Source organism: Anas acuta, chromosome 7 (genome assembly GCF_963932015.1).
Source record: "Anas acuta chromosome 7, bAnaAcu1.1, whole genome shotgun sequence".
Classification (NCBI taxonomy): Eukaryota; Metazoa; Chordata; class Aves; order Anseriformes; family Anatidae; genus Anas; species Anas acuta.
The window spans coordinates 25368327-25381001 of NC_088985.1; the positions used below are offsets into that span (position 1 = coordinate 25368327).

The window sequence follows — 12675 nt, forward strand, 5'->3', positions numbered from 1 at the left end:
CTCCCCTCCCACATCCAGCTCCCACACACCTCCCTCCTCCACCATTTCTTTTCCAGCCCTGCTCCCCTTGTCCCCCCAGGGACACTTCCCCTCGGCCTGCCCTCTGCACTACAGCATCGAGCCACCCTCGTGCTGCGGGGTTGGATGCAGGCCTCATGGCCCTCACACGGCCTCCAGACTCCATCATCCTGTCCAAAATGGGGCTGGAAGGGATCCTCCTGACGGCACAAGCCTGGAACATTCACCATTAATTTTAACTAAAGCCAAAAGTTCAGTTGTCACATAGCAACAGCAAGGGGGGTGTCACACGGGTGGGAAGCTCAGCCTGTGGGCATTGTGCACACTGAGCCACAGTCTCGCACCTCTGTGTGTCCTGGGTTTATCTTGGGGTGCCTCGTCTGGGCACTAAAGTGAGTGGCTTTACCTGGAGATGTGTCCTGCTCGATTTGGGAGCTCATTTCCACACATCCTTGTGGCTGTGCCATCCTGCAGGGTGTGGGGCTGTGTCTTTCCAACACGTACCCACTGGAGATGTGCCGAAGCCAGCAAGACTGATAAAATCTTTAAATTATTTTCTTATGAAGGGAAATTAAATAGATTAAAATCTTCCAGCCTAGAAAAGAGACCAAGGAGGATAAGGCAGAGATCTGCAAAATCGTAGATGGGGTGGGTGAGGCAGCAGGAACAAACTTTTGCAGCAGTGTCACTGTCTCAAAACCAGGGGCATTAAATGAAATCAGTTGGCAGCAACTTTGAAGTGCAAAGATGATGTTTTTTCACAAGGCCTATTATCCAACTGCGGATTACAAAGCATGGTGGCATCCAGGACATGACCTTATGCTGATTAGATAAGGGATGGCAAACACAGGGACGTGACCACTGCTCGGGGAGCTCCAAAGCCACAGAGCTGGAGAAGCTGCACCAAGGAAACATCTGTGCTGCTTCTCTGCTCTTTCCCTAAAAATCTCCCACTGCCCCAGACAAACTCCTGAGTTACTGGAGTAGGCAGGGAGGCAGTACAGCTCCCTACTGAGGGAGGCAGTACAGCTATTTTTACATTTGCATTAGTGGTTTTGTGTCTGCATGATTCAGTAAATAAATCTTTGTTTCTCCCTCCCAAAAGGGGCCAGAGCTGCCTGTGCTGGGAGGTCTGGCAGCAGACTCCCGACAGACACTTTGGATCTGACTGCTTCCCTCACTTTCCCTCAGTTCAGCAGCTGGGCAGCATTTTCCTCCCAGCCCACTGCTGCCGTGGAGCCAGGTGGTAAAACACGTACCCAGAGCATGAGTTTAATGGAGTGTGCTGGAAACTGGACAGAAGATGTGTATCCCATTTGCTGTGTGTGCACAGCTGAAAGGACAGCTCTTTCCTTTTAATCACAACCCCAGGCTAAATGCAGCTCCTGAGATAAATTGTTCAATGAGCCCCATCAGCAGGTGGGCGCTGTGCAAAGTCACATAGTTTTAAGATATCCTCCTGCTGCCTACAGCTTGCCGTAGGTTTGCACTTGCACTTGCTGGAGTCTAAAGTGCATACACACCCCTTTTGCCAAAGAATTGGATTCTCAAGGCCTTTCTCTGTGCATTAAACAACACGTGATGTACAGAACCACACAAAACATTGCAATGATACCCCTCTCCCTTCCTCTTTCTTTCAGCAAGTTTTGGGGATTGGGTCTGTGTCATCTAAGGACATCCTCCCAGTCTGCCAGGACACAGCTCCTTCTCAAAGACATGGCCACGCTGCTGCTCTCCCCCTCATCGAAGATGTGCAGCTCCCAGGTTTGTTGGCCAAGACAGCCCCTGAGACCTGTGCCAGGTGCTAAAGGGGCTCACAAAGGGGTTCAGTTTGGGTGCCAACCACCTGGGATGGGTTTAGGCTCAACTGGCAGCTCATGCAGGGGTGGATCCCAAAGTCTCAGCCACCCTTTTACTCTGAAAGAAGCAGTGCTCTAATGGGCTGCAGCTGCACTCCTTTTCTGCACAAGAGTAGTGGTTACTATCATTTATTGACTCAAATTCCTTTGAGTCAATAAATTCAGCTTCACAGTCAGCACTCCTGAGCCAGCAGTCACGCTGGCAGCTGGCTCAGGTCCCACCTGTTTCAAGCAGTCTGGCTCCTTCCAGCTCCAGAAAACCTCATCCATTCAGAGGGAAAGGGTTCCAGCCTCATGGCCTTTACTCTGTGCATCCCAGTCCAAGACAAGACGGAACCAAAGCCACTTTCATAATCAGTACTAATCACCTCAGCAAAGCCATCAAAACGATGCCACATAACTAAGCAGAGCTGGTGACTTCCCAGTTCCTCGATCAGTTACTGCTGGTAGCAGAAACCTCGCTTAGGATATAGTAATGCAAAGCAACAGGTGTTGAGGAAGTGGTTAAACACACTTTGCGTGTGAGAAGTGTGTGAAAGATCTGAAAAGAAACAACCCAGAGCACAGGGAGGATTTCTGCAGCAGCAGTGTGAGCCGGGCAGCCTGGGCCAGGCTGGTGCTGAGGGACTGGGAAGGCTGCAGACCCTTGACGTGAAGGCTTGGATCACAGGATTACAGAATGGGTTGGTCTGGAAGGGACCTTAAAGGACACTCTATCCTTCCCTCTCTCCCTCCATCCTTGTCTCCATCCCTACATCCTTTTCTCTGTCCTTCTATCCCTTCCTCCGTCCTCTTCTCCATCCCTCCATCTCTCCCTGTATCTGTCCCCCATCCCTCCATCCTTTTCTTCATCCTTTTCCCCATCCTTTTCTCCATCCCTACCTGTATCCCTCCCCCATCCCTCCATCCTTTTCTCCATTCCTCCATCTGTCCCTAAATCCTATTCTCCATCCTTCCCTCCCTCCCTCCCTCCATCCTCTTCTCCATCCCTCCACCCCTCCCCATCCCTCCACCCTTTTCTTCATCCTTTTCCCCATCCTTTTCCCCATCCCTCTATCCCTCTGTACTTTTCTCTATCCCTCCACCTGTCCCTCCATCCTTTTCTTCATCCTTTTCCCCATCCCTCCATCCCTCCACCCTTTTCTCCATCCCTCCATCTGTCCCTCCATCCTATTCTCCATCCTCCCACCCCTCCCTCCATCCTTTTCCCCATCCCTCCACCCTTTCCTCCATCCCACCCCCCTCCCTCCGTCCTTCTCTCCCTCCCCGCGCCCTCCCTCGCCCCTCCCTTTTCCCTCCCTCTCCCTCTCTCCCCCTCCCTCCCTCCCTCCTTCTCTCCCTCCTCCTTTCGTTCAGCACAGCGGACAGCTCCCTCCTCTCCGTGCCATGAGCTCGGCCAGCAGCGAGCCCCCGGCCCCGGCCGCCTCCTCCCGCCGCCTCCTCCTCCCCCAGCCCCCGGTGCCGGTGGCGATGCCTCGCCCTAACGAGAAGGAGCAGCTCCGGGACCTCAACGAGCGCTTCGCCGGCTACATCGAGCGTGTGCGGGCGCTGGAGGAGCGCAACCGGGCGCTGGCCGCCGAGCTGGCGGAGCTGCGCCGCCGACCCCCGGAGCCCCGGCGGCTGGGGCAGGCTCTGGGCGGGGAGCTGCGGGCTTTGCGAGCCCGTTTGGAGGAAGCTCACGGAGAAAGGGCTCAGGCGGCTCTGGAGCGAGCCCGGCTGGCCGAGGAGACGCAGCGCTTGCGGGCTCGCTGCGAGGAAGAAGCCCGGGGCCGCGCCGAGGCGGAGCAGGCGCTGCGAGCCCGGCAGCGGGCGGCCGAGGGGGCTGCCCGAGCTCGCTGCGACCTGGAGAGGAGAGCCCAGGCTCTGCGGGAGGAGCTGGAGGAGCTGCGGAGGGCTCACGGCGAGCAGCTGGCACGGCTCGGGGCTGAGCTGCGGGCAGCCGCTCCCCAGCCCCCGGCTCCCGGTGCTGCCGGCCGGCCCGAGCTGGCGGCGGCTCTGCGGGAGCTGCGAGCCCAGTACGAGGCGCTGCCGGCCCGCAACCTGCAGGCGGCCGAGGACTGGTACCGGGCTCGCTGTGCGGGGCTCCACGAGAGAGCGGCTCGCAGCCAGGAAGCCGTCCGGGCCAGCCGCCGGGAGGTGGGCGAGTGCCGCCGGCAGCTGCAAGCCCGAGCCGTGGAGATGGAGAGCCTGCGGGGAGCCCACGAGTCCCTGGAGAGGCAGCTGCAGGAGCTGGAGGAGCGCCACAGCGCCGAGGCAGCCGGGCTGCAGGTGAGATGGGTGCCGCCCTCCTCCCCCGGCAGCATCCTGCAGCCTTCATCCCCCTCCCACCCCAGCATCCTCATCCACCCCTTCCTTATTCACCACCCTAAGGACCGAGAACAGCCCCTTGCCCCTTGGGAGGGGGACAGAGAGGGCTGGGACACCCCTGCACGACCCCTTTCCCGCAGGTCTCACAGCTTGATGCATGGCCCCCTTCCCACCCCGTCCCTAAAATCAGCCCTGGAGTTGCCCACGCGTTGCCCAGCGCCGTGGGTGATTCCTCGAAGCCGTCTGCTCAGGCTTGGCCCCTCGCCTCCTGGCCTGGCCCTTGGCACCAGCGCTGCAGAAATCGGAGCTCTGCAAACACGAAGGCTGAATTTGCAGCCAGATCCCAGCATCTCGTACGCCCTTGGAAAGACGTGCGGCAGACACCACGTGCTCCATCTCTCTTACTCCATTAAAACACTACTACCACATTTTCTTGCTAACAGGGAGAGCATCCTTGATTTAAAATAAACTAAATCCAGAGAGCGCTCTCTTATATGGATACCAAGAGATCTTTTCTAAATCAAGCCATTTCCCTCTAAATAATGAAACGACTGCCTTACGTCACACCCAAAGGCCGCTGCTGTTTCACAGCCAAGTAATGCCTTGTCATGGAGGCCAGATTTTGCCAAGCTGTCTAGGAAGCTAGGGCTGTAGATCCAAGCTGCTTGCACTCTTGCTGAGTAGTTGGGGTCCTCAACAAATATTGTGGAAGCAGGCAATGTTTCCTGTAGTGGACGACAGGATTACACATAATAATCTTCTTAAATAGCCTTGATGCCATGTGAAAAGAGGGATTCCAGGAACAGATCAATTGGAAAAAAAAATAATGCAGCTGGATTAAACAGCACCATAATCCAGACTGATGTAGCTGCAGAACATCAGCTCCCCACTACGTGACTCTCAGGATCTGCTGTGTGTGGTAATACTTGGCAGTCTGCTGAACAATGTGCCTGAGTGGGAGCTAAATAATTACCTTGAAACTGATGGAGAAGGATGGAAGTCTATCTTAAAAGTGAAAATTCATCTTTTTTTTCTTTCTTTTTTTTTTTTTTTTCATCAACTATTTAAGCAGGGATGTGTCACCTTATTGTATTCTTAGGCTATTCAAAGAGGATAGGAGGGAGGTGAAGCAGGACACCAAGGAGGGGGAAGGCAGGGACAAGGATGGGGACAGGGTGGGGATGGCATGGCAGGACGATGCTTGTTCACTGCAACAGCAGAGCAGGAGGCAAGGGAAAGGGCTGGCTGTGGGAGTGGGCGCTGGGGAGCTGATGTTCGCAGTGGCCACTGCAGGGCTTTGCAGGCAGGGCTGCTACAAACTGCTTACTCATTGCCCACGCCCTGGCGGCTGTGACAGGGAACCATTTGGGCTGGGAGGATCCCCTGTAGGAGGGGGTTTTACTGCTTTCAGGCCAGCAGCCCCTAGGCTTAGATATTTGAGTGTATCTGGGGTAAAAAATGAAATAAAAAACAGGGACTGGGGCCCATGGACACCGCCCCATCCCAGTGTCCCAACCCTGAGCACCAACTGCAGCCCTTCCCCAGGCCACCCTTTGCATCCCCAGCACCCTGTTTGGTCCCATAAAAACCCATACCTGCTTTGATGGTGTTTAAACCTGCAAAATCCTATCCCTCTGCAGTGCCTGCCTTGTCCCTGCCAGACTGGGCTCCCCCACTGACCCCCCATCTCACAGACAGGAAAATATAGAAAACCATCGATGTTTAAAGCCACCCCACTGCTCACACGCACAAGCTACACCTGGTGCTCTGCCTGCTTTTACATCCTGGTTAGTGTGAGATTTTGTGATCATAAGCTGCTGGTTGGGATGTGCAGAGTGGAAAACCCACAGGAAAAAAAAATAATAAAAAATCATCAAAACTCAGCCCCAAGCACCCTTGCCTTTGCCTCCCTGCAGGACACCATCGGGCAGCTGGAGGATGACCTGCGCAACACCAAAACCGAGATGGCCCGGCACCTGAGGGAGTACCAAGACCTGCTGAACGTCAAGATGGCCCTGGATATCGAGATAGCTGCCTACAGGTAGGGTTGCTCCAGCCCCAATCCTCAAAACCACTGCTCCACTAGGCAGTGGTGTTTAATGGGACCAGTACATGTCCCCATTGCAAAATTCTGCTCAGTGCAAAAGGCTGCATCCCTCTGTCCTTCAGAGTTTTATTCTCCTGGAGTTTCTGAAGGGAGAGGAGGGAGCTGGTCTCACAAGTGCTCCAAAAATGATTGGCAGAAGCATATTATTTTGAACCAGCTCCACAGTGCTCAACTCTGTACTGCACCCAGGGGACAAATACTGGGAGAAGGGGCCTTTTCCTGCCCCTCCCTGGTACTGCAGAAACAGGTAGCTCACAGCGTGGTCAGAGCCAGTTTCCACCACAGGCTTGGGTGATGGTGGGAAGTGCTCAGGCTTGTCATATCCTCAGGTGCGGCTGGTGCTTCGTGCCCAAGCTTCAGGTCCAGCCAAGCCTGGCACATGTTGAAATCAGACCTGGGTCTGTTTCCATCCAAACCATCTCCATCCCAGTACCATTCTTGTGACGTGTCCCCAGCCTAACCCCTTCCCTTCTGCTGTGATTGCAGGAAGCTGCTGGAGGGAGAGGAGACCCTCTTCAGCACAGGAAGTGTGGGCCTTTCAGCACTGAACCCTTTCCCCAACCCCACTTACTCCTTTCAGCCCCAAGGCTTTCGTTCCTCCACTCCATCCTTCAAGAAAGAGGAGCAAGGAGAGGTTGTTAAAGCGACCTCCAAGATATCATCTGGTCGGGCTGGAATGCTTGACGGGACCACAACCGCTGCCAAGAAAACAGAGAGATTAAACCTGCGTGGAGGAATCGTTGCAAATGCAAAAATGTAATGGTGGGGACCCTGTCCCTTTTGCATTTGAGGGGGAGCAGTCTCCACTCGGCCTTTTAATTGCTCCTGGAGAACCAGGCTGTGCCAAAGACCTGCACCCCACGGGGATGGGGCTCAGCAGCCCCCTATACTCCCTGCAAAGCGAAGGCCGAGCTTGGCACATTTCTCCCTCTCAAATCAGGTGCGGCCATGCTCTGCAGGTCGCTGGGTGCATGCTGGTGGGTTTTGTGCACGGGGACTTATGGTGGGGAGCGAGGGGATCCCGCTGCCCGAGCTGCAATTTGGGGAGGGGGTGGCAAGGGCAATGAAACTCAACTACAATTAGGGTTAAGGCTACAGACCTTCACTTACTATCCAAATCCATGTATAGCTAAAGTGTTTCCTCTTCCTTGAGCTGTAGCCATCCACTTTTAATCCCAGAAGCACAGAAATAGCCATAAACACACCTCGCTTCTGGTCTTGGAGCCACTTAACATTTTAAATGATAAGGAACATTTTTTTCGTGTGTGTGTCCTGATGACTGTCTGTTTCTCAGTAGTGTTAGTCCAGCCACGTGTGCAGGGTTTGTTGGTCAGGAGCCAGCACGTCGGGCACACCACTGGTGCTGCCGAGCCCCTGGTGCCAGCCCCAAAAAGCCCCACGAGCGGCAGGGAGAGCTTGGCACCGCGGTGGCTCTGGCGAGGCAGCGCCCGCCCCACCGCTCGCTCTGCCAAACATCACATCCACGCCTCCGCTCCAGCCTTCCGACGTGTGCCAAATCTGATGTAGGATTTACAACCGTAGGTTTCCTTCAATGCCTTAAAAATTGCCAGCGATCGCTTTTGCAAGAGCCGGAGACCGCGTGTGCTGTGTGTCGGTGCCCTGGCGAGGTTGCCATCACGAGACCTTACTGTCCTCTCGGTGGTGCCAGAGTAGTTCCTGGAACCAGCAAATCGTTTGCTCACACTCTTTCCTCTTCTATTGTAAGGCACAAGTTAATAATTAAAAAGAAAGAAATAGTCATGTGAACCAAACCGAGCTCTTCTGTCTTTTTTTCCTGCGACTCCACGCTGTGTCCTGCACCATCTTCACCTGCGTCCTGTCCATGATGATTCCCATGGACTGGGTCAGCCTGGCTTTTATGAGGGCCTGCAGACAAGAACAAACTTTTTGGCAGGGTAAAAACCCCAGAGAACTGGGGACAGCTGCAACACTGCTCCTGGGGCTGCAGGCAGGGCTGGCCCTGCTGGGGGCAGTGGGGCACATTTGGGCCTCACCCCCAGGTGCCCACGGCGATGCCCCTGCCTTGTGGGAGAGCTCATGGCTGCCCAGTCAGGCAGCAAGGCCTTGCGTGGCTGAGGTGGTCCTCGTTTGTCCATAAAATGAACTCCAAGGCTGTGGTGGTCATCTCAAGATGGCTGCCGTGCCTCCTCCACATGCTCAGGGGTTAAAACGGGGCTGTGTTGGCACCTCCCAGTGAAGGTGAAGTGGTCTATGCCTGGGGGCACCTCCCTCCCGAGTAACTCCATCAGGCAGCAGTGGCTGTGGAGCTGGCTTATCCTCAGAAGATGCCCACGCTCTGCCTGAGGAGTCCCCGCATGCCCCACAAGTTGTGAGGTGACATGGTGGTGGCACGTCCCTGTGAGAGCAGCAATGGGGCCATCAGCAGAACCCTGTAGCTGGCAGCACAGGAGGGCATGCATCCCCTGTGCTGGTGGCCTGCCCCAAAATGATGTCCTATGGTCTTCCTCTCCCTACTACCCCACCACAACCTGTCCTAGGATCCTGGGGACATGGTGTGACAGTCACCAGCCCGCCTGCGGCCCACCACAACATGGCTGCTCCCCGTGACTGAGGCAAACCTGCGGCGTTTCTCTCAGAGCAGGCATTTGGGGAAGATCAGGCAGATGGGACTGTGCAGCTGACGTAATACATTGCGAACCTCAGATACCCTCCAGCACTGCTTTGTTTCTGTCCCTTGAGTAACAACAGCCCGACATGTCCTTTATTCCCAGCGCAAGCCTTGGTCACGCTTCCTGCCTGCTCAGCTGGTTGCTCCTAACGAAGCTGGGATTTTACTTCAGTGATAATGATCTGGAGGGGCTGCATTCACACAGGAGAACAAAGGAGCTGGCAGAGGATGTGTTTTTTTGGAATGAGACACAGCTCTTTGTAAGGGACCTCTCCAGAGATTTCCTGCATTTCCAGAGCTCGGGGAAGGCTGCAGGGTTTGGTGCTGCACTAGGCTGGACAGGGCAGTGTGTCCTCTGTCACGGCCTCGTCTTTCTTACTGGGTTAAACACTGAGGCTGCCAGAGGAAAGGAGAGAGTCACGCTTCAGCTGCTTAAAGATTTATACCTCTGCAGAGCTGCGACCTCCCAGCTAAAAGGCAGCTGCAGACACTGCACCACCAACCCGGGAAGAAGCAGGGAGCGGCCATTCCTCCATCACGCTGCCTTCCCTTCATCTTTACAGTGGGGAGAAAACCAGCTCCCATCCAGGGGTGTGAGCTACCTCTGTTTTTTTTTTCCTGTGTGGAGGTGCTGGCCCATGCAGCCGTGCTCTTCTGTGGCTGCCTGACTGCTCATTTTGTTGCCATGAGGATGAGTCCTTGCAGCCTGGGTCATGTTCCTGCTGCTCCAGTGATGGACGTGATGGTTTCCTTCATGATCCCAGACCCAATAGTCCTTTGGCACCCCCGGAGGTTCCTCCAATAACTGTGCTGAGATACACAGTTCCTTAAAGGCTGGGAGTCACTGCACAGTTTTGCTATTGACACTTGTCCAGATGCTGGAACTCATTAAGAAGTAAGCCAAGGAAAAAGCAGCCAAAGAAACACCCCCCAAATGTTTGCATTCCTGCCAAAGGAAAACATCTCCAGTTCCAGACTTGGGAAGGACCCTGTTATTCAGGGAGAAGGAATCAATAGGCAATTCAGGGCAAAACCTCTTCCTGCTCCTTAGGCTGGATCCGTCCAGTTGTCTTCTTGCCAGCTCTTAGCAGAGACCTCCCCAAGAAGAGCTTCATCCTCGAGCGAGTAACCCATGTACAGCCCTAATGCCAGCAGTCAAACATGCACCTGAGCGATCAAATGTCCACACATCAGTGGAAACTGACACTTCACATTAAAGTTTATACTGAAATAGTATGAGCACTGCAAACTCATTCATGCAACCCTTCTCATTCATGTGACTCTTTGCAGGCATATGGGAATAAGGATCACTTGGCAAACAGCATAACAAGCAGACAGGGCACTGCTTGGGGTGGTGAGAGAATCTGACCCTTGGAGTCCCAGTCCAAGCAGGATTAGGGTAGAAGGGGAAAAGAGGTGGAAAATGCCCTCTTGCCACAGCAGAACAGCTGGCAGTCCCAAAACTGAGCATGCTGTAGTGCGCTGCACTTCAGGGATGTGTTCCAACATGGGTGCTTTAATGCCTATTTATCCCATTTCATGCCAGGGGACTCCAGACGAACAAAAAACATTTGCAGATATAAGGTCTGCAATTATGGGGTCGGGAGGGAAGACAATTCTCCAGCCTGCGCAGGGGTCTTCATCCTAAACCCTGCAATTCACCCAGCTAAAACAGAGGGGGCCCTGCAATTCTACAGCAAACATTTATATCCTTGTTAAGGCAGTATTCACCACAAAGAGACAACTCAGAACTGACAGCTCAGCTGTGTCCACCATAACACCAAGAAGGAGCAGTCCTCATGTTTTAGTAACAGGTACTGTTACCAGTCCTGTTATACTCACATTAATGAAGGGGACCCTCAGTAGTACCCTGCTAATCACCCACCCTTCCATACCCAGTGGTTGCATGGAGGTTTTTTTCCATTCATAGTGCTCTGTGTGCTTTACAGAAGTTATTGCACTAGATGGACACAGCCGAGAAGTGAGGAGTTCTGTTCAAGGTCATACAGCAAGTCAGGGAGAGAAATGAAGAGAGAATGCTGGCGTCCCAGAGCTCAGCTTACCCCCTCACAAGCTTCCTCATGCAGGTTCAACCAGCACCATTTTTGGTCTGTAGGTCATGGCACATAAAGCATCTGTTACTGCCAGCAGCAGGCAAAATGTTCTCTCACGTCCCCGGAGGAAGTTGTAGGTTGCAGGTTCTTGCCAAGGTCATTAGGCTTCTAGCTCAGGGAATTCTTACCTTTCGGTCCCAGCTGTAGACAGGGAAGGACACACCGGTCCTTTATATAACATAGCACCTTCCGTCATCACCACCTACAGAAAAGCACACTGCAAGCAGCCAGCTCTGAGCACACCGTGGCATCTTGGAATGACTGGTTGCCTCCCAGCACCGTGCGAGAAGGGTTCCAAAGCACCTCCCCCAGGAACACACTATTTTCTTCCATAATCTCTGCCAAATCCCCACCACCCACTTTTCTACTGTTACTGTTTCCCTTGGAAGAAAACAGACATCTTACAATTTCATTTTGAAATAGATTATTTCATCAAGCGAAAAGAAAATATAAGCTTTTTTCCATTTTTTTTCCCAACAGATCACTGTTGCTTTAACACAAATATATCATTATATTACATCAAACTCCAGTAAAAATGGTGATACAGTTTCAGCAAGAATTTTGCAGCTGCAGGGCAACCAATCACTATCACATTTCACCTCAGATAGGATTACCATTCATGGCTCAAAAACAAAATTTGACCTGTTCAGTGATTAAACTTGCATCTATGGCAATTTTCTGAAACCTCAGCAAACATAAGGATCTGTTAGCTCATTCAACAATAACATGGGCAAAATTCAACTTACCATCACCTTGCTTCTCTTTGTGCTGAATTGGTTAGTGTTACATAAAAGGAGGTAGAAAAACAAATAGAAGCAAAAGTGATGAGAACGTGGTTTGCAACATTCTCTCCATCTCCCAGCAAGTATCTATCCCAGCAGAACAAGTATATTTTAAAGTACTTAAATACTTAGTCTGGTCCCTGGTGTCCCCTCTCTATTAAACACGCAGCACATTGGAAGATTCATGTGGACAACTTACCTTCCCTTTAAAACAAAAGATAATACACAAAAACCTCCTACGTCTGTTAATAAATAGTTCCTCTCTCAACTGCAGGAGCGAATCCCCACTCAGTGTCTGGATGGAGCACAGATTGCAAAATGTGGCACACCACACTGAAGAAAAGCCAGAAAAAAGCCTGGGGCATAATTTTGATTTGCTAGCAATTGATATCACACGTTAACATAAATCACTGCACATAAGAGCTGGATGATTCCTTGAAAAGAAACTCAACAGAATAGCATCAGACAGCTTGAGGGATTTTTCAGTGAAGCTCATCAGTTGTTTCACATTTATGGAAGTAAGTGTTAAGGGCTCTCCTGGCTTGTGTGCCTCTGTCTGGTGGTAATACAGATCAAGGCTGGGTACAATAGCAGCATTCAGAAAATACTATTTTATACATTGCCATCGCAGTGCACCTCCATTTTAAGGACAGCTCTGCTGCACATTTCACTAGTCTCTTGAACCATATCTTGTTACACTCAATCTACATAAAACAAAACCCAGAACATAACCAACATGACTCATGACTTGATGGTAGCTTGATTCTGCATTTCTGAGAACTCCCGACACTAGGGCTCATGTTCTTCTCTTTTTGGGAGTTAGATCTATAAGGCAACT

General features: G+C 52.6%; 1 protein-coding gene across 1 annotated transcript; it reads left to right on the forward strand.

The window, feature by feature from the left end:
- The first annotated feature begins 3194 nt into the window (after positions 1-3194).
- On the forward strand, positions 3195-8063 carry INA (internexin neuronal intermediate filament protein alpha). The gene is made up of 3 exons (XM_068688948.1): positions 3195-4145; positions 6101-6225; positions 6778-8063. Exons 1-3 carry the CDS (start codon positions 3264-3266, stop codon positions 7049-7051), a joined length of 1281 nt encoding a protein of 426 aa, XP_068545049.1. The 5' UTR covers positions 3195-3263; the 3' UTR covers positions 7052-8063.
- The last annotated feature ends 4612 nt before the right edge of the window (positions 8064-12675 follow it).